General features: G+C 39.3%; 2 protein-coding genes across 3 annotated transcripts in view; both read left to right on the top strand.

Moving 5' to 3' along the window:
- Positions 1-1,321: 1,321 nt before the first annotated feature.
- LOC21399928 (ubiquitin carboxyl-terminal hydrolase 8) lies at positions 1,322-9,932 on the top strand. Of its 2 annotated transcripts, none has more exons than XM_010108672.2 (13): positions 1,322-1,989; positions 2,296-2,502; positions 4,239-4,377; positions 4,661-4,720; positions 4,799-4,894; positions 5,282-5,635; positions 5,718-5,858; positions 5,959-6,129; positions 6,363-6,620; positions 6,928-7,076; positions 7,527-8,066; positions 8,633-8,903; positions 9,312-9,932. In XM_010108672.2, the coding sequence occupies exons 1-13, from the start codon at positions 1,703-1,705 to the stop codon at positions 9,423-9,425; spliced, it is 2,787 nt and encodes a 928-aa protein (XP_010106974.1). In that variant the 5' UTR covers positions 1,322-1,702; the 3' UTR covers positions 9,426-9,932. The 2 variants fall into 2 exon arrangements, with proteins under 2 accessions (XP_010106974.1, XP_024028394.1); XM_024172626.1 differs by lacking the exon at positions 1,322-1,989 and adding an exon at positions 4,070-4,118 and having other exon boundaries at positions 2,487-2,502.
- Positions 9,933-10,817: 885 nt separating this feature from the next.
- LOC21399927 (dihydroneopterin aldolase 2) overlaps positions 10,818-17,571 on the top strand; it is an 11,244-nt gene continuing 4,490 nt past the window's right edge. Inside the window, exons 1-2 of the mRNA XM_024172642.1 lie at positions 10,818-10,877; positions 11,623-11,827. Coding sequence (XP_024028410.1) covers positions 11,631-11,827 — 197 coding nt within the window. The 5' untranslated portion in view covers positions 10,818-10,877; positions 11,623-11,630. The remainder of the gene's footprint in view (positions 10,878-11,622; positions 11,828-17,571) is intronic.

Here is a 17,571-nt window from a genome sequence, read left to right as displayed (position 1 = left end):
AAAATATCACATCTCAATTCAAATTAAAAACTCGAATCCACGAAGCGAACGAAGCCGAAATGTTCCATGAGCTCTTTATACGATCATCAAAGGACAAAATTAGTTAATTTACAAACTCGAAATTCTAAAATATTTCTCTCTCCTACCTCCTTCAATTTATCTTTTTATTTTTATTCACTTACTCTTATTTTTTTTTTCTCTCAACGTCCATAGAGACACAACTAGCTGTCTACCTCACTAAAATTTCATGGAATTTCCTTACGAGATTTAATACCATGAATTATAAATTCTATAATGGCATTATGTTAAAAACTAACCAAAATCCATTCTCATATGTTTTCTTTCACTAATTTAAAAATTTAAAAGGGAGAAAGAGGAAAATAGGTCAAGACTTGAGATGAATTAAAATTAATAGGCCAATAGTTTACATAAGTTAATAAATATGCCAAATTACTATTTTTGTCCATAATTTGTCAGGTTATGAACCATAACTTGATAAGTTTGTCCATAACTTATCTGGTTATGAACCATAACTTAACAAGTTATGACTTATTAATTTTTATAACTAAAAAATGGCCTATATACTTTTTTAAACTTTTCATATTAGCCTATTTCCTACTATTTTTCTATTTAAAATCCCCGTCTAAAACTTAACCGTGTTTTATGCTATGTTTAATAGAAAGAAAGGAAAATAGAAAGGAAGGATAAGTAAACACCTAAGTGAAGTAAGTCAAATGGTAGAAATGAAGTTTTCCTTTATGTTGTCTAGTAGAAGAGAAAAAAAAAAAGAAAAAAAAATGTCAAATTTAGATTATTTTACAACAATATCCTTATACTAATAAAAATAAAGTGAATGGTTTAATGTTACAATAGTTATTTTATTTATTAAATTTTTTCTCTCCTATTTTCTTCCTAAAGTTCAAAGGAATAAAAAATGATGGGTCCCATGAATTTACAACTTACTTCCATCCTCATTTCATCTTTACCAAACAACATAAGATTTCCTTTTCCTCTCTAAATTTTTTTTTTTCAATTTCTTTCCTCTCCCTTTTCCACTCTGACAAACATGATGACGTTTGGTTTATGTATTCAGAATTATGATTCAGAATTATTCTCATTTTACGTGTATTTTTTGTGAGAAAAAATGCTGTAGAGAATCATGAATCATGATTCAGAATCAGAGACGAATATAGAAAACAAATGTCCTCATAGTGTTAGGAAATAGATTTTTTTGCCCAGAAATTTTGAATTATAAGGGTTAATTGTAAAAAATAGTTTGAATGTGTGCCTAATTGTTAGTAACCAATAAGATTAGGGGTCGTACTGCAAAAAATCTTAAGAAATAGTGGGCCAGGTCCGTTACAGCATCCTAATAGGGGCCCACATTCCCTATTACCGGGATAATTACCACGAAAAGCCACGCTGAGGTGCCATTTCGGCACAGCCAGAACTCTCCAGTACCTCTGCTCGCCAAAAAAAAAAAGGGGGAAAAAAAAGTAGAAAAAAAAGGAAGGAATAATCTAAAAAAAGAAGACCAAAAAAACCATTTATTTTCTTTTTCTTTCTCGGCAAACAAACAGGACAAAAGGAAGTCAGAGAGAGAGATAGTGATCGAGAGTCGTTTGTTGTTTGTAATAATCGAAAACAACAATAGTACTATCCACTCCAATGGCGACGGGTGGAATAGTAGGGCCATGAGCCTATGACCCGTTTCTCCGACAAGCTCCGTTGCTTCTCTCTCCTCCACAAGGCCCGCTTTCTCTCTCTAAACCTCGCCGACCTCTGCAAGTCCCTCGCCCGCGCCGTCGCTGCCAAAGCCCTCGCTCTCTTCTCCATGGACCCCTACTACTCCGAGGACCTCGATTTCTTGGAATTCGAGCGCTCCAACTTCCGCTCCCAGCGCCCTCGGCTCCTCGACAACGACGCCAACGGCGAGCCCGAGCCGGACCCGAAACCCGACGACGAGAAGGTCTACTTGGTTCCTCACGGGTACGGTCACTCCTCGCTCGTTATTGTTTGGTTGATGAGAAAATGAAGAGCGAAAGGGAAGGAAAATGGAGTTGACAGTTGGGGAAAAGAGTGTTTTTTGTTGCTTCTTTCGTATTTTCTAGGGTTTTAAAGTAACGAGTAATTTTGAATTTCAAGAACCTAAGAGAAAAAGCTTTTTTTTTTTTTTTGGTCGTCTTTATCGAAGAAATTTGAGTAAAAGGTTTTTAGTTTTGGTTTTCGTTTTATCGTCAAGCAAACGAGAATTTGGGGCCAATAACGACGAGATTTGTTCTGCGTTTTCTTCAGGTGGTGGAAGGAGGTACAAAGGCCTGCTGATTCTGTTGAAGGCGTTTCATACGACGTGTCGTTTGACAACGACGACGACTCGGAAATTGTAATGAATTTGAGGAAGATAGAGGACTATAGGAATGGCGATTGTGCTCAAGAAGAAACGTTTTCTGGTAGTGAGTACGCTTTGGTTACAGAACCATTGTGGGTTCGTGCCCTTATAAGGTAAGGGACATTTTATTCTGTGTTGTACCGTTTTTTGATTGAATTTGGTGTCTTTTTTGCCTTCTATGAAACCTTAAATTGTGAAGAGTTGATCTTTACGTGTGTTCCAAGTTTGCATATGGTAAAATGTGGCTTTACGGGCAGTTGTAGCTGGTTGAGGTTGGCGTTTAGAGGTTGTTGTAGGACTTAGTCCCGGTTGGTTTCACAATTCTAATCACAACTTAAACTTTTTGCTATGGTGTTTTTCTACAAAAATTTAAATTCAACTTTTTTGCTATAGTATTTTCTCTCATATAAATTCACTTTTTAACTCAAATTCTCAATTCAAACCAACGAAACGAACAGGTTAGTAGAAGGATTCTGGGATATTGGTTAAGGGAATTGATTGAATAAGAGATTTCAAATCCTTCCAACACCCCAAGTATTAGTAAACCCACTTATAATCTCTCCATTTTTCTCACCTTTGTTATACATCTTTCGTTTCTTCCTGTTTTATTTCCCTCTTCACGTTTGCTAATCAGGAAATGAAAGAATAGGAAATAAATTCCAAGAAAAGAGGAATTAAGGTCCACGACGTTAAGTTCCGGAATGCAATTAAAGCATTTACTTATCTTTTAGGCATTTAAGTTACAAAGGGAATTAGATTCCTACTACGCTCTTTACTAAAGAACTAAAAGTAATTGGAATAAAATTAGTATGATTACAAAAGTACCCTTGTGTTTTTTTTTTCTTTGATACGACACGGGATCGAACCCGCAACCTTCCCACCAACCCCATCCCACTCAAATCCCCCGGTGCCACTAGACCCATGATAAGTCTGGATCTATTGATTAGGTTCTTAAGCAAAATTCATATAGTTTTACTGAAGGAAATGAACAAAATACAAGAGATGTGGGGGTATTCGAGTGACCCCTTGCACTCCTTAGAGCAAAGCTTGTTAAGCAAAATCAATTACAACTTCCGTGCCCTCTCAGCCTTCCTCCTCTTCCTTTTATTCCTTTCTTCCTTGCTAACCGTTTTCTAACTCCTCCCCCTAATCCCGAGGCTTCTCTCGAAGAGTGAACTATTGCGCATTCCCAGCAGCAACTCTTTCTACCATGCTGTTTGCTCCTTCCATGTCAGCCTCCACCTCACCATTCTTCGTAACACCTTCTACTGCCACCTCACCCTGATTAACTTTGGGCCTTCTCCTAGCGTAAGTGAAATGTAGTGGAGGTCTAGGGGGCCCATCACCCCACACGGTCTTAGGTGCAAAAGTACCTTTGTTGAGTAGATAATTAAATTAAACTAAGGGCACATTTGGTAAATAGGTTAGTTAGTTCTTATGTTTTAGTAGAAGGAATCACATTGCGTCGATAGGAGTTGTGATATAAGTTGCCCCTCATCAAGGAACTTAAGGCCCGTTTAGTTCGCTTATTCGAGTTGAGATGTGACTTTATGTGAGAGCCTTTTACTGTAGTAAAAAAAGGTTAAATGTGACTGTTTTTGAGAGCTTTTTACTGTAGCAAAACTCGAATTCTAAACTCGAATCGGTGAAATGAACGGGGTCTTAATTCCTCATTTGCAGGTGGGAACCACGTCATTTATCAATTTCTTTTCCCGAAATTGAATTATTGGTTAGTAAACACGCCATGTTTGGATAAGATTTATGTTCTGTTACTTTTCAGATGATTTTTTGAGGAGTTGGTGGTTTTGACAATATTGGGTATTGATTGCATTGGACCACTTTTTTGTAGGCATGGGGATTTAGAAGCAGGTAGAATGGGATTTGTGACCTCTACTACTGAAGATTTTTCACAGAATGTGTTTCCTTTACAAATTAAGCTTTTTGTTTCATCCGAAACGAATTCATTGGTTGTGAAGATACACGAACAGGTTAGTATTGTCATCAAGCAAATGATTATTCACCTTACAATGCTTCCTACCTATATGATGTGAACAATATTGCTCTAACCGTGAAAAGGAAGAACGATATCATTTCTATGGTTTTGAGTCTGCACATCAAGTTAGGAAAAGCTCTTTAAGTGGAAATTAAGTAGTTGCATGGTAGAGTGGTGGAAAGTAATGATATTTTTTGCATTTTTTTCTGATTATTCATAAAACATATGGTGATTATCAGTTTAACTTCTGTTTGCTGATTTAAATTTGCATTTTTCAGGACAATGCGATTGATTCTTATAAGAGAGCATGTAGTATTTTTAATTCTGACTCTAAGCCGGTGAGTAAGCTGTCATTCAGCCGTTTGCAATTCTTTTGGTATGACATTCTTCACTCATTTATAAATTGATTTTGACAGTTGCACATTTGGGACTTCTCAGGGAAGCTAAACAAAATTGTAATGAATGAAGGTTTGAGTTACCCTAATGATTCTCCTAGACAGCCGAGCAGAGAGGTCAGCAGTTTGAGACCTGTTCTTTTTTTTTTTTTTAAATAAATTTTTTTATAACTTTTTAAAGATTTTGAACTTGGGTAATCATGAATTTGAATGTGAAACAGTTCAAAAAAGTGGACAATCTTGTACTTATTCTAGAATATAAGTTATGAACTTATTGTCATGATTCCAAAAAGGTACCAGCTAGAAAATTGAGTAAGTTGTTATGTATACTGATGGTTTAAACCTAAATCTTTACGGCTCCGAAAGCATCTTCATGGGTACGTTATTTTCACGCTACTGTGGACTCAAAAGTTCTTTTTTCAAGTTAATTTAGCTCTTCGGATGTCAAATTCTGCCTTTTGTCTTTTATATGCTTATATTATGCGTTTTATGTTGTTGATGCAGTATTTCCTTCAATTGCAAGTGCATGGATTTACAGATACCTATAAGGATCGTGATAATAGGGGTGAGGAAATGGCAGAAACTGATTCCAATGACAGAGGTAGTTGCGATGGTCTTGTTAGGATGAATGGGAGCACTGACGAACTAAACTTTTCTTTGACTCGACCAAATTCCTCGCAACATATTTGTAGCTACAGAGGAGCTGGTTCCTTGGGCTTGATTGGATTGCAGAATCTTGGGAATACGTGTTTTATGAACAGTGCCATTCAATGCTTGGTGCATACTCCAGAGCTTGTTTATTATTTTTTGGGAGACTATTGCAAGGAGATAAATAGTGATAACCCTTTGGGGGTGAAAGTATGTATTATAATGTGGGTGATGTATTTAGTGTTTCTTATTCTTAAAACTTTCTTATGTTTATAGTTCACCTGTATTTTAGGGAGATCTTGCTATAGCATTTGGAGAGCTATTAAGGACGTTATGGGCCCCAGGAATGAGCCCTGTGGCTCCAAGAATGTTCAAGCAAAAGATTGCTAATTTTGCACCTCAGTTTAGTGGCTATAATCAACATGATTCCCAGGTTTGTGTAGTTGCCGCAAAAGTTATGTGTATTGTTGGAGTTTCTTTCCTTTTGGTTTCTGTTTGGGGTTAATTTGAGTTGTGTGGTTCTTGTAATTTAGGAATTTCTTTCATTTCTGTTGGACGGTCTCCATGAAGATCTAAATCGTGTGAAGTGCAAGCTGGCTACTAAAGCTGAAGATACAGCAGGCTGCCCTGATGAAGAAGTAGCAAGAGACTATTGGAAGAATCATCTTGCTCAAAATGACTCCATCATTGTTGATTTGTTCCATGTGAGAGCAAATGATTTATAATTTTCCTTGATAGAGTAGAAGCTCTGTATTTATGCATTCTTACTTTTGCATGGGTTCTGTGCTGTCCTCAGAAATCCTTTTAAATGATTGTTGAACTTCTGTTTTCTAATTGGAAAATAGCTTTACCAATGTTAACTTACGAGGGGCTGACGTGCCCTTTTACGCGTTGAACTGAATTTTGTAATTTTCTTTTGTACCTTTTTTAATTGCAGGGCCAATACCGATCAGCAGTAGTTTGCTCTATTTGCAAGAGGGTCTCTGTTGCATTTGACCCATTTGTGTACCTTTCCTTGCCGTTACCTTCAACAACAATGCGAACCATGACATTGACGGTCTTGAGCACAGATGGGACGTCACCACCATCTACTTTTACAATAACAGTGCCTAAGAATGGGAGATTAAAGGATCTCATTGATGCTCTGGGTGTTGCTTGTTTTCTGAACGATGATGAAACCCTTTTGGTGGCTGAGGTATGTCATTATAGCTGCTTCATTTTTTATTTTCCATTATATATAAAAATATATTTTGAATATATCCATTACATATCATGGCTGCTTCTGGGACCCTATAAGAGGGAAGCATTCCTATCTGGAAAAGAAGATGCAGATACCATGACTCTTTTGGCTGCCTTTGTGCCGTCGGTGTCTCACACATATGACATATAACCATCACTGCGTCTGTTACTCCTTTTACTCCCGTGGAACTAATAAATAAGAGATTATCAATGCTGACCTTTATGTTGAAGGTCATGACCCAATCCTCCTTGCATTTTTGTAGATATACAAGACTCGAATTTTTCGTATTTTGGAGGATCTGAATGATTCATTATCCTTGATCAGAAATGAGGACTGCCTGGTGGCTTATCGGTTACCAAAGGGAAGTGGTGTGTTCCCTTTGGTTGAATTCATACACCAACGCATAGAAAAGTAAGCCTAATATATTGCCCTTCCTTTTTTCCCTTGTAATTTGCATTATGCTTTTACTTGTAGTAGAAATGAGACTCTTATCTTAAGGAAACTGGAAACACAATTTTTCTTGAGAGATGGTACACTTTAGACTTTGATGCCTGATGCTCGTAGATATGAAAGCTATAAAGCTTGATAACATTCTAAATTTGTTCCTGAGTGAATTTAATTGATGTTTCATGCTTGAGAAGCAAAAAAAAAAAAAGATGAAATAAAGCGCATAGGTTTGAGATTTGTAATCAAAACAAAAACCGTGGCATGATTTTAGATTTTGTCAGCTTCATCACAATTTCTTGAAAATAATTTTTAGTCATCATTCAGCATCTGCATTACTCTTATATTTTGTTTTGGTGTTATTCCTTTCATGTGTATGTTACTGATATTCTAATATGCATGTGACGGTGGATTTAGGCAGTTTAATTTTGGAGCGACAAGATCTGATCCTACGACATTTGGCATACCGTTTCTAGCAAGGTTGTCTGATCTTCATTGTGGATTTGATCTTCATAAACACTATATGAGATTACTGAATCCATTTTCGATTTCCATTGCACATGTATCAAATGATTTTGTTGATAATGCTAATGAAGATGGTGAAATAGATGACGCAACCAGTCATACAAATTGGAGTGGTTGGCCGGAGTCAGACAGTGAATCAGGGGATGATGAAGATTTGGATATAGACTTCCGATTTTATTTCCAGGGAGAATTAGTGGATAAGCTGATTGAAATGAATGAGCCAGTGTTAATCCCACAGTTTTCCGAGATGTTGAAGGTCCGTGTTTTGTGGTCGGATAAGATGATTAAGAAGTACGATATCTCTCAACTCAGCTCATTACCTATGGTTTTTAAGACCCAGTCATTCTTTTGGAGTCCTCAAGATTCTGTTTCCCTGTACAAATGCCTTGAAGAATACTTGAAGGAGGAACCTCTAGGACTGGAAGACATGTGGTTAGTTTGTAATTCCGTTTTAAGTTTTCCTAACACTAGGATTATGAATTTTATTTATGCACATTGCATCATATTTCTGTCATATTTCGCCCCTTGTTTTCATAATTGCGGGAGAGGGATAATTATTAGATTATCGAGTTGCTCAGCTTCAGATTGTTCTCTGCAACTTTGATGTCAAACTACTCCTTTTGGAGGATCTGGTTGTGATAAAAGCCCTCTGTTATTTAATCAAACGGAGAGCTTATCGATGTCCCCCGTTAGTTTTGGTTGCTTGTACTCTGGTGTTTAAATGGCTTCCAATCCACCAAAATAAAAGGTGGCTCCACAAGTTTGAAGTTGAAGAACATTTTTTATGGAGAATCTTAGATTGACCTCTGTTAATACATGTTACATAAATACATGCGTACTCATCCATAAACACGCATACGTATATGCATGTTTGTATTATGATCAAAACCCTTATCAAGAAAGTTTTTGTGCAGTATCAACATTGTCTTCGGTTCCAATCTTTTTATGTCCGGTTTGGTCATGTTCCTTTTTTTTTTTTTTGGTTTATGTAATTACAGGTACTGCCCTGATTGCAAGAAGCATCAGCAAGCTAACAAAAAGATAGATTTGTGGAAATTGCCTGAAATTATAGTCATTCATTTGAAGAGGTTCTCATACACAGAGTTTTCAACGTCAAAGCTGGAAAGCTACGTGGATTTTCCAATTGATGACATGGATTTCTCAAGCTACTTTATCCAAAAAAATATACGACCAAACCGATATAATCTATATGCAATTATTAATCACTACGGGTCTACGTTTGGTGGTCATTATACTGCATTTGTTCGTGTAAGTGTTCTTTCTGCTACAATTATAACCATTTCACTTGGATTTCTGGATATAAAAAAAATATACATATATATGTAATTGAAGACAGTATTCTAGCTGTATTTTCTCTGTTATATTTTCCTGGAGACAAGATTACACGTAAATCAGTCATATGCCCTTTCTTGTCATGCTAATTGTAGACTGGGGGTGAGCTCTTTAATATTTTTTCCACATCATCGCATATAGTGGGGGAATTTGTTTTGACTAAATTCACGATTAGAAAACAAAAAGGAAAATCTATTTGTTTTAATACAGTTGAGATTATCGATTGCATGCTATATTCTCATACTATAGCTCATAGATTTTTTTATTAGTATCCCTTAAGACCTTTTTGTCTTTGGTGCTTCTAATGATCATCGTTGTCTGCAGCACAACGGCAAGTGGTATGAGTTCGATGACGACAAGGTCCATTATGTAACTGAGGAGAGTATCAAGACTTCTGCTGCTTATGTTCTTTTCTACAGAAGAGTGCCAGATGCTTAAACTAACATAGTTATATAGCTATAGCAACCATTTGGAGGTAGCATGCCAATATTACTCTGAATTCTTTTCCTTGATCTTCTTTTCTGAAGTCTTCCATGAGGCTTTTTTTTATCTCGAGGAGCAGCATAATTTTCACCCGCAGCTTGGAATTGGGGAGATTACAAGAAAAGATAGAAATATCAGTTCTGTGCAGCTCTAAAAGGGCGCCAGTGAAGGACAATTTTTCCCACCACCTTCTGTGTTACATGTGCATAGTCTTGAGAGAGAGAGAGAGAGAGAGAGAGAGATTTAAAAGGGTGCTTAGTCTTTTAACAGAGAAAGGGATTTGAATTACCATTTCATTTTTTCATTTGGGTTTGTTGACCCCTGACTCTTTTTTTTTTGCTACTGACCCGAGTTGTACATACAGTGTTGTCTTTTTGGACCACACCAAACATCTTTGTTTTGTCAATGATGACAAGGATATAACTCTTAAATGGTTCATTCTGAATCTGAAATTTTAATCATATATTTTCATTCTTTGAAGCTTTTCTCCATAATGTTCTAGGGGGAAAACATACTGTCATTCTTTGAAGTTTTTCTCCATATATTGTCGTGTAGTTTTTCTTGGAATTACGGTGTAACCCCCAATTGTGACCTACCGGTGCAGCAAGTATTTTTAACCGTTAGTTAAACTAACATCAGATTTGGGTATGTTCGTATTAAATTTTACAGCGTCACACAGAACTGTTTAGGTTGCATATCTATTATTGAAAACTTAATTTAATAGTAAAAACACTAGTTCTACCGGTGAGTCACAATTGGAGGTGGGTCACAATTGGAGTTGCACCGTAAAAGAAGCCAGTTTTTCTCCCTTTAAATTATGCTTTGACTCTGAGGACGAGTTTGGTTTTGGTATTTGGCGACTGGCATGATTTGCCATTTATTCATCATGAAAAGTGGCATCAGATGTTTCAAAAGATTAGTGATTTTCATTAGTTTGGCATAATCATAGTCTAGTGCCAGATGAAACGAGTGTGTGTGGCTTGATTATCACTGCAGGACATGGGCGTATCATGGGGATGTGCCGATCCATTACAACGTTCTTGTTGTCCAGATGAAACAAATATCATAAAATTCCAAAGACCATCTGGACTGCAAATATCAATATTGATGCAAGTATTCCATTTTCTCTCCCGCATCTACTCGTTTTCTTAAAGCAAGTGAATGTTTAGAAATCATGTACATCTTCTTACTTCACAGTAAAATCTAATCTATCAATTACATCTTTTTACAAATGGTTATAATCCTTATTTATCTATTTATTTAAAATTATTATTTTTTTCTAATTTTCTCTATAAGGGTTTTTATGTCACTTTAGACTTTAGACAAACAAGAATTTAAGATATCATTTATTCCCCTCGTACAACAGAGAACAACGACAAGCAGCCGAAAAAGGACTGTTGAGTTCTGGTGAGTTCTCTCTCTCTCTCTCTCTCTCTCTCTCTCTCTCTCTCTCTCACAATTCCAGCTTTTCCTTCGCCCTTAAACTGTGTCGTTTTGCACACTCTTGGATGTCCGAAGCTGCTTTGGGATTACTGTTTTTACTTGGAAAATTAACTTATAAATTCAAGCATCATCTTTCTCTATTAGATTTAATTAAGACTTAGTGGTAGCATATATGTAGGGATATTTTACTGATTATTCTTTCTAAACAAGTTTTTCGTCATTTGAATAACAACTGTGAACTGGGTCTATGAATTTTGTTGGGTTCAGATATGCCATTTCAAATGAGTTTTGTGATGATTTTCTGTGAAATAGGAAATGTGTTTTCTGAAACCTTGAGGTTTAAGAACAGTTTAACCAATTGAGTTTTTGTCTGAAAACTTTAAGAACTCCCCGTCTGTCTCCCACTTAATCCTTTTTGTTAGAATTTTCGTTAAAACAATGAAAAAAAGATTATATGACTGCAACTTAGCCTCTTGTTTTTCCGTTTGTTTTTAATGGAAATTCTAACTGAGAGGATTGAGTGAGACTGCTTTAAAATTCGGAGAATAAAGTGAGAATCTTTAAATTTGAGAGAGTAAAATAGAAATGACTCTAAAATTCGGGATGCAAGTATTTCATTTTATTTTGAGGAATTCAATATTTACCCCTTCTTTATATAAAAACATACACACATACATACATATATTATCATGTTTTTTTCTATAATCAGGAGATATTATGGAAGGTGATGCAATATTGAGGGGAGACAAGCTCATATTGAGAGGTTTGATGTTCCATGGTTTTCATGGTGTTAAATCTGAAGAAAAGAAGCTGGGTCAGAAGTTTGTGATAGATGTTGATGCTTGGATGGATCTCCACGCAGCTGGTTTATCCGATCACTTGTCTGATACTGTTAGCTATACCGATATTTACCGGTGAGTACTGATCTTTAACACATTCTTTATCATCTCAAATTTTGTTATCCAGATAAATTACTTTTTCACTTTGCTTCTTGTTCAATGTGAATGTTTCTTTAGTTGAGTTTTCCTTGATATCTTTGCTCAGTAATAGGTAGTGGATTGCTTTCCATGACTGACTTTGTGCCTTAAAGAAAAAGTTGTGCGTTATTGGCTTGTTTGGAAGATGTTTTGTTTTGTACATGGTAGAAGAAAAAAAGTTAAAGCCCGCCTAATATATTTCACGAGCTATTAAGCCTTAAATGAGATTTTTTTTTGTTCTCATGTTTTGTGGAAGCTCCTTGAAGAGAAGCCATGTCAATTTAGCTTCTCCTGGAAGAGCCTCTAGCAGCTAAAACTTTCTTCTGGGTTTTCTGAAATCACACCTCCGAAAGTTGTTTTTAACTTTAGGAAGCCAAAGTTGAGATCTAAGATCATATTAACTCTTTAAATTTTAGCTAAATTCTAGCTAAAATGACTAGAAAACTATTTTAGTAGCAACTTTTTAGTAAATCACTCCAACTATACTTTCTATTTTAATTAAACAAAGATTATTTTAATATTTTTTAAGTTTAAAATATAAATAACTTTTTTTTTTATTTTTACTTTAGGTTTATTTACATGGACACCCCCTCAACTTTACGAGTTTAATAAATTAGTCTCTTAACTTTTTTTTCTTGACAATTCACCCCGTAAACTTTAAAATTTCTTGCATTGTTAGTCAAATTGAAAATGAAGTTAAAAATTTAGACGGTATTTTCTATATGAGTGTTTAATAATGATAATTCTAGTCTTTTTATATTGAATTGAACCCTTTATACACTTCATGAATGAATTTTTTTTTGAAATTGGAAGACTCTGAATTTGTCCTTCAAAACGGTTAACTCTCAATTTCAAAAAAAATTTCGCTCGTGATGCGTATATGAGGGTCAATTTGATGCAAAAAGACATCAAGTACCCTTATTAAACATTCATGTGAAAGATACAATCTAAATTTTTAACTTTGTTTTCAATTTGAGCAACATTGCAACAAATTTCAAAGTTTAAGGAGTGAATTGCCAAGAAAAAAAGTTAAGAGAGTTTTTTTTTTAAAGAAAACCTCAACGAGTAAAAATTTATTAAAAGTTTTCAAATACATAAGAAATAGAGAGGCTAAAAAAAAAAACAAGGAAAAGAAAAACAAAACATCAAGCCTTGAACCTATATATTATAAATCTATAAATTATAAAATCAGAAGCATTCAAACTAAACTCTCTAAGAACAAAACTTGGAACGTTATGCCACCAAGTGTAACAACCAGAAACTACACCAAAACTAGCCAAACAATCAGCAATAGTATTAGCCTCTCTAAAAGAATGAGAAATAACAAAATCCATAGAGCTAGCCTTATCAATAGCATCCATCCAAGCATTTTGAAGAGACCACAGAATTGTGGACTGGCACTCCGAAAAAGATGAACTGCACAAGCAGAATTACTTTCTAACCAAATACGCCTCCACCCTTTACTCTAAGCCAACCTAATGGCTATAATAATAATCCACATCTCAACTTCTATAGCAAGGCACTGTCCAAAGAAAACACTGAAAGTTCCTAAGAAGAAACCTCTACAGTTCTGTAAGATCGCACCTCCCCCAGTTAAACCATTCCTCTTAGCAGTTCCATCCGTGTTAACTTTAATCCAAGCTGGCGGAGGAGCCCTCCAAACAATAGAATAGATCTTAGGAGCTTTCCTAGGCACAGCCTTGTTAGGAACCCAACAATTTAGTAGAAATTATGATGAAATAGTGAAGAACTCAACTAGAAAAGTGGTCTGGTTTCTTGTATTAATCAAGGTAAAAACCAAATTGCAGGAAACAAATTACAACTGAGAAATTAAGATGGAGGTGAGTTCGAGGACTCCTCCTAACCTCCACAGACTAAGTTCTCACACAAATTCTCAATGCCCTCTCCCTCTCCAGCCCTCCCTTATTTATTCGACTCTCTTCCCCTAACAAACTCTCGGGATCCTCACCCGTCCAAAACCTTCTTGTAACAAACTTCCCTCCAGCTAATTCAAGTCCAATCCCGGAACTACCCTTGCTCCTTCCTTCCCTGGGCCTGGCCATCCTTCTTTCTTTTCCTGGCATAACCAAACCTAAGGGGTGGATGCCTAACATTACCCCCCTCCTGAAGAGCAACCTTGTCCCCAAGGTTGAAATCAGGGAATTGCTCTGCAATGGTGGACAGTGGCTCCCAGGTAGCATCCCATGCTGGTAAACCCTGCCCAATGTATCAAAACCTCGGGCACCTGACACCCCCCAGCGCTGATGGTGCGCGCATCCAAGACTGCAGCCGGTTGCACGATGAGTTCCAAGTCTCCAGTAAACTGTTCCGGCAGGGGTTGCCCCTGCTCCGAGTTACTGTTGAAAGCCTTCAATTGGGACACATGGAATATAGGGTGTATCTTGGCGGTAGCCGGCAAATCAAGGTGGCAAGCGACCTGTCCCACGCGCGTAAGGACTGGAAATGGCCCATAAAATCGGGGGCTCATTGATCTTCCGGGCCAAGGATTTCATGAAGTAGGGCCGTAGTTTGAGCAACACTAAGTCTCCAGGGGAGAATTGGACCTCTCGACGGTGTTTGTCGGCGAATTTCTTCATGCGTTGCTGGGCTAGTAGGAGGTGATGTTTAAGGGTGTCCAGCATTTGGTTGCGGTGCTGCAACTGCTCTTCAACCGTGTTGACTGCTGCTGTTCCATCTATGAAACGGTAGAGTGCAGGAGGGTCACGCCCATACACTACTTGGAAGGGGGAGCGTTTAATAGATGCATTATACGTTGTATTAAACCAGTATTCTGCCCATGGTAAGAAAGAGAGCCACTGTCGCGGCTTGTCACAAGCAAAACATCGGAGATATGTTTCCAAGCACCGATTAGTGACCTCAGTCTGTCCATCGGTCAGAGGGTGGTAAGCGGTGCTGGGATGCAACTTAGTACCCTGTAATTTAAACAGTTCCCGCCAGAAGAGGCTCATGAAAACGGAGTCTCTATCGCTTACAATGGAGCGTGGGAAACCATGGAGTCGCACAATGTCCCGGATGAACAGGGCAGCGACTTGTGTGGCTGAATAAGGATGTGACAGTGGACAAAAATGGGCGTACTTGGAAAGTCTATCGACTACCACAAAAATGGTGTCCATACCTTTGGATTTGGGAAGTTCGCCGATGAAATCCATTGATATGTCTTCCCAAATTTGGTGCGGAATGGGCAGCGGCTGTAATAATCCAGCGGGTGAGACCGCTTCTGTCTTGGCGTGCTGGCAGGTGGAGCATTGGGCAACATAGTCCTTGATACTCTTCTTCATCCCCTTCCAAAAGAATACGGCTGAAATCCGCTTGTAAGTGCGTAAAAAGCCTAAGTGGCCGCCCATAACGGAGTTGTGGAAATCGTGTAGGATACGTGAGACCCAAGGAGAAGTGGGCGGGATCACAACCCGGCCTCGGAAAAACAAGAGGCCCTGGCGGATGTCGTACCCATCCTTGAGTGGTTGATCTTGGCAGAACCTCATGAAACTCTCCCTGCACTCGGAATCGGCGTGCTGTTCCTTGATGAGAGCCGCGGAGTCAAACTGGCTTTGGACAGAAAAAACCGAGAAGGTGGCAGAGTTTTCGGGCCCTCGCCGCGATAACGCATCGGCCACCTTGTTGGAGGCGCCCTGCTTATATTGCACCTCAAAGTCGTACCCTAATAGTTTGACTATCAGCCGGAGGTGCCCTGGTGGAAGGACGCGCTGCTCCAGTAGATGGCGCAGACTCTGCTGGTCTGACCGCACCACGAAATGCCTGTCCAGGAGATAGTGGCGCCATTTCTGCACTGCGAGCACTATGGCGAGGAGCTCACGCTCATACACCGAGGCCAACCTCGAGCTAGCCGATAGGGCCTTGCTGAAATAAGCAATTGGCCTCCCGTCTTGCATGAGTACGGCCCCAACTCCTTTTTCGGACGCGTCCGTCTCGAGGACGAACGGCTTGGTGAAATCCGGCATTGCAAGCACCGGTAATTCTGTCATTGCTTTCTTCAGTTGGCGGAAGGCCACTTCGGCAGGGTCGGACCATTGAAACGTCCCCTTTTAAGTAGTTCGGTAAGTGGCCTAGCTATAGACCCGTGCCCCTGCACGAATCTCCTGTAGTATCCAGTGAGGCCTAGGAACCCACGGAGTTCACGGATGTTCCGTGGGGTCGGCCATAAGAGCATGGCCTCGACTTTGGTGGAATCAGCGGACACCCACCCTGCAAAAATCACGTGGCCCAGATATTCAATCCGTTCCCTACCAAAACTGCATTTCCTGTAATTGGCTACAAGTTTCTCCTGTTGCAAGATTGCCAACACTTGTCGCAAATGTTCGTAATGGGCCTCTCGCGTAGGGCTGTACACAAGAATGTCATAAAAAACAACCAAAACAAATTTACGGAGGTAAGGGCGAAATACCGCATTCATCAATGATTGGAATGTGGCAGGGGCGTTGGTCAAGCCGAAAGGCATGACAAGGAATTCGTAGTGTCCCTCGTGAGTTCGGAATGCAGTTTTCTCGACATCACTCTCCCGAACTCTGATTTGGTGGTAGCCCGCGGTCAGGTCTAGCTTGGAGAACACGGTGGCTCCATGTAGCTCGTCCAGTAGTTCGTCGATGACGGGAATTGGAAATTTGTCGGGTACCGTCAACTGAGTCAATGCTCGGTAGTCAACGCAGAATCGCCAGCTGCCGTCCTTCTTTTTAACAAGCAGAACGGGATTGGAATACGGGCTACAGCTCGGCATGATAATGCATGACATCAACATATCCGAGACTTGCCTTTCTATTTCAGTTTTCTGTATGTGAGGGTACCTCTATGGCCGGATGTTCGGGGGTGAGGCACCTCCTTGCAAGATGATCTTGTGCTCCCTGGTTCGTTGCGGGGGCAGTCCCTTGGGTGTATCAAAAACCCCATTGAATTTGTGGATGAGGTTTTCGCATTCCGCGGTCAACGCCGGTGTTGCCAGTTCTGGCGTTCCAGCCTCTACTGAACAGAGTTCCAGCAGTACTCCCAGTTCTCCAGGACTCCACGAGCGAGTCAAGGAACGGAAACTCACTGGGGAGCAGCTCAAGGACGGGTCCCCAGTTCAACTGACCCATTTCCCATCTCTCTGAAACTTCATCGTGAACTTTGCCCAGTCTGCCCGTACTTCTCCCAGCGTTTTGAGCCATGTCACCCCCAATACCAAGTCCGCTACCTAACTCAAACGGGAAAAAATCCTCGTTGACCCACAGGCCTTGGACGAGTACTCGAACCCCTCGGCAGACCCCATTCTGCTGGAAACTCATCCTATTCCCTACCTGGATTTTGTGCTGGACTGTTAAATCTGTGGGAATAGCAAGTTCCTGGACTAGATGGGCCGAAATGAAACTTTGAGATGCCCCGCTGTCTACCAACACGATGACCTCCTGCTCGCCGATTGCCCCCTGTAGTTTCATAGTTTTTGCCGTCGTGAATCCCCGGATCGAGTTTAAGGACAGGGCTGCCGTTTCCTCTGTGGCCTCGTCCTCCTCCTCTGTCGTCGTCTCCCCCTCCTCTCGGCAACCCTCCTCTCGTCCCGGCTCTTCTTCCGCGGCGAGTAGCACCTGTAATTGTCGGAGCTTGCAGCGGTGCCCAGGGTTAAATTTTTCATCACACCTGAAACACAGGCCGCGTGCGCACTTCTGCTGAAC

This window comes from Morus notabilis, unplaced genomic scaffold, assembly GCF_000414095.1.
Source record: "Morus notabilis unplaced genomic scaffold, ASM41409v2 Scaffold758, whole genome shotgun sequence".
In the NCBI taxonomy this organism is placed as follows: Eukaryota; Viridiplantae; Streptophyta; class Magnoliopsida; order Rosales; family Moraceae; genus Morus; species Morus notabilis.
The sequence above is the reverse complement of the archived record's forward strand: the minus strand, read 5'-3'. Positions and strand labels throughout refer to the sequence as shown.

Bases quoted from the DNA above. Each gene is read 5' to 3' on its own strand.
- LOC21399928 (XM_010108672.2), top strand. From the start codon at position 1,703: ATGACCCGTTTCTCCGACAAGCTCCGTTGCTTCTCTCTCCTCCACAAG. The intron at 2,503-4,238 runs GTAAGGGACATT...ACTTTTTTGTAG, and splicing joins TGGGTTCGTGCCCTTATAAG to GCATGGGGATTTAGAAGCAG. The intron at 8,067-8,632 runs GTTAGTTTGTAA...ATGTAATTACAG, and splicing joins CTAGGACTGGAAGACATGTG to GTACTGCCCTGATTGCAAGA.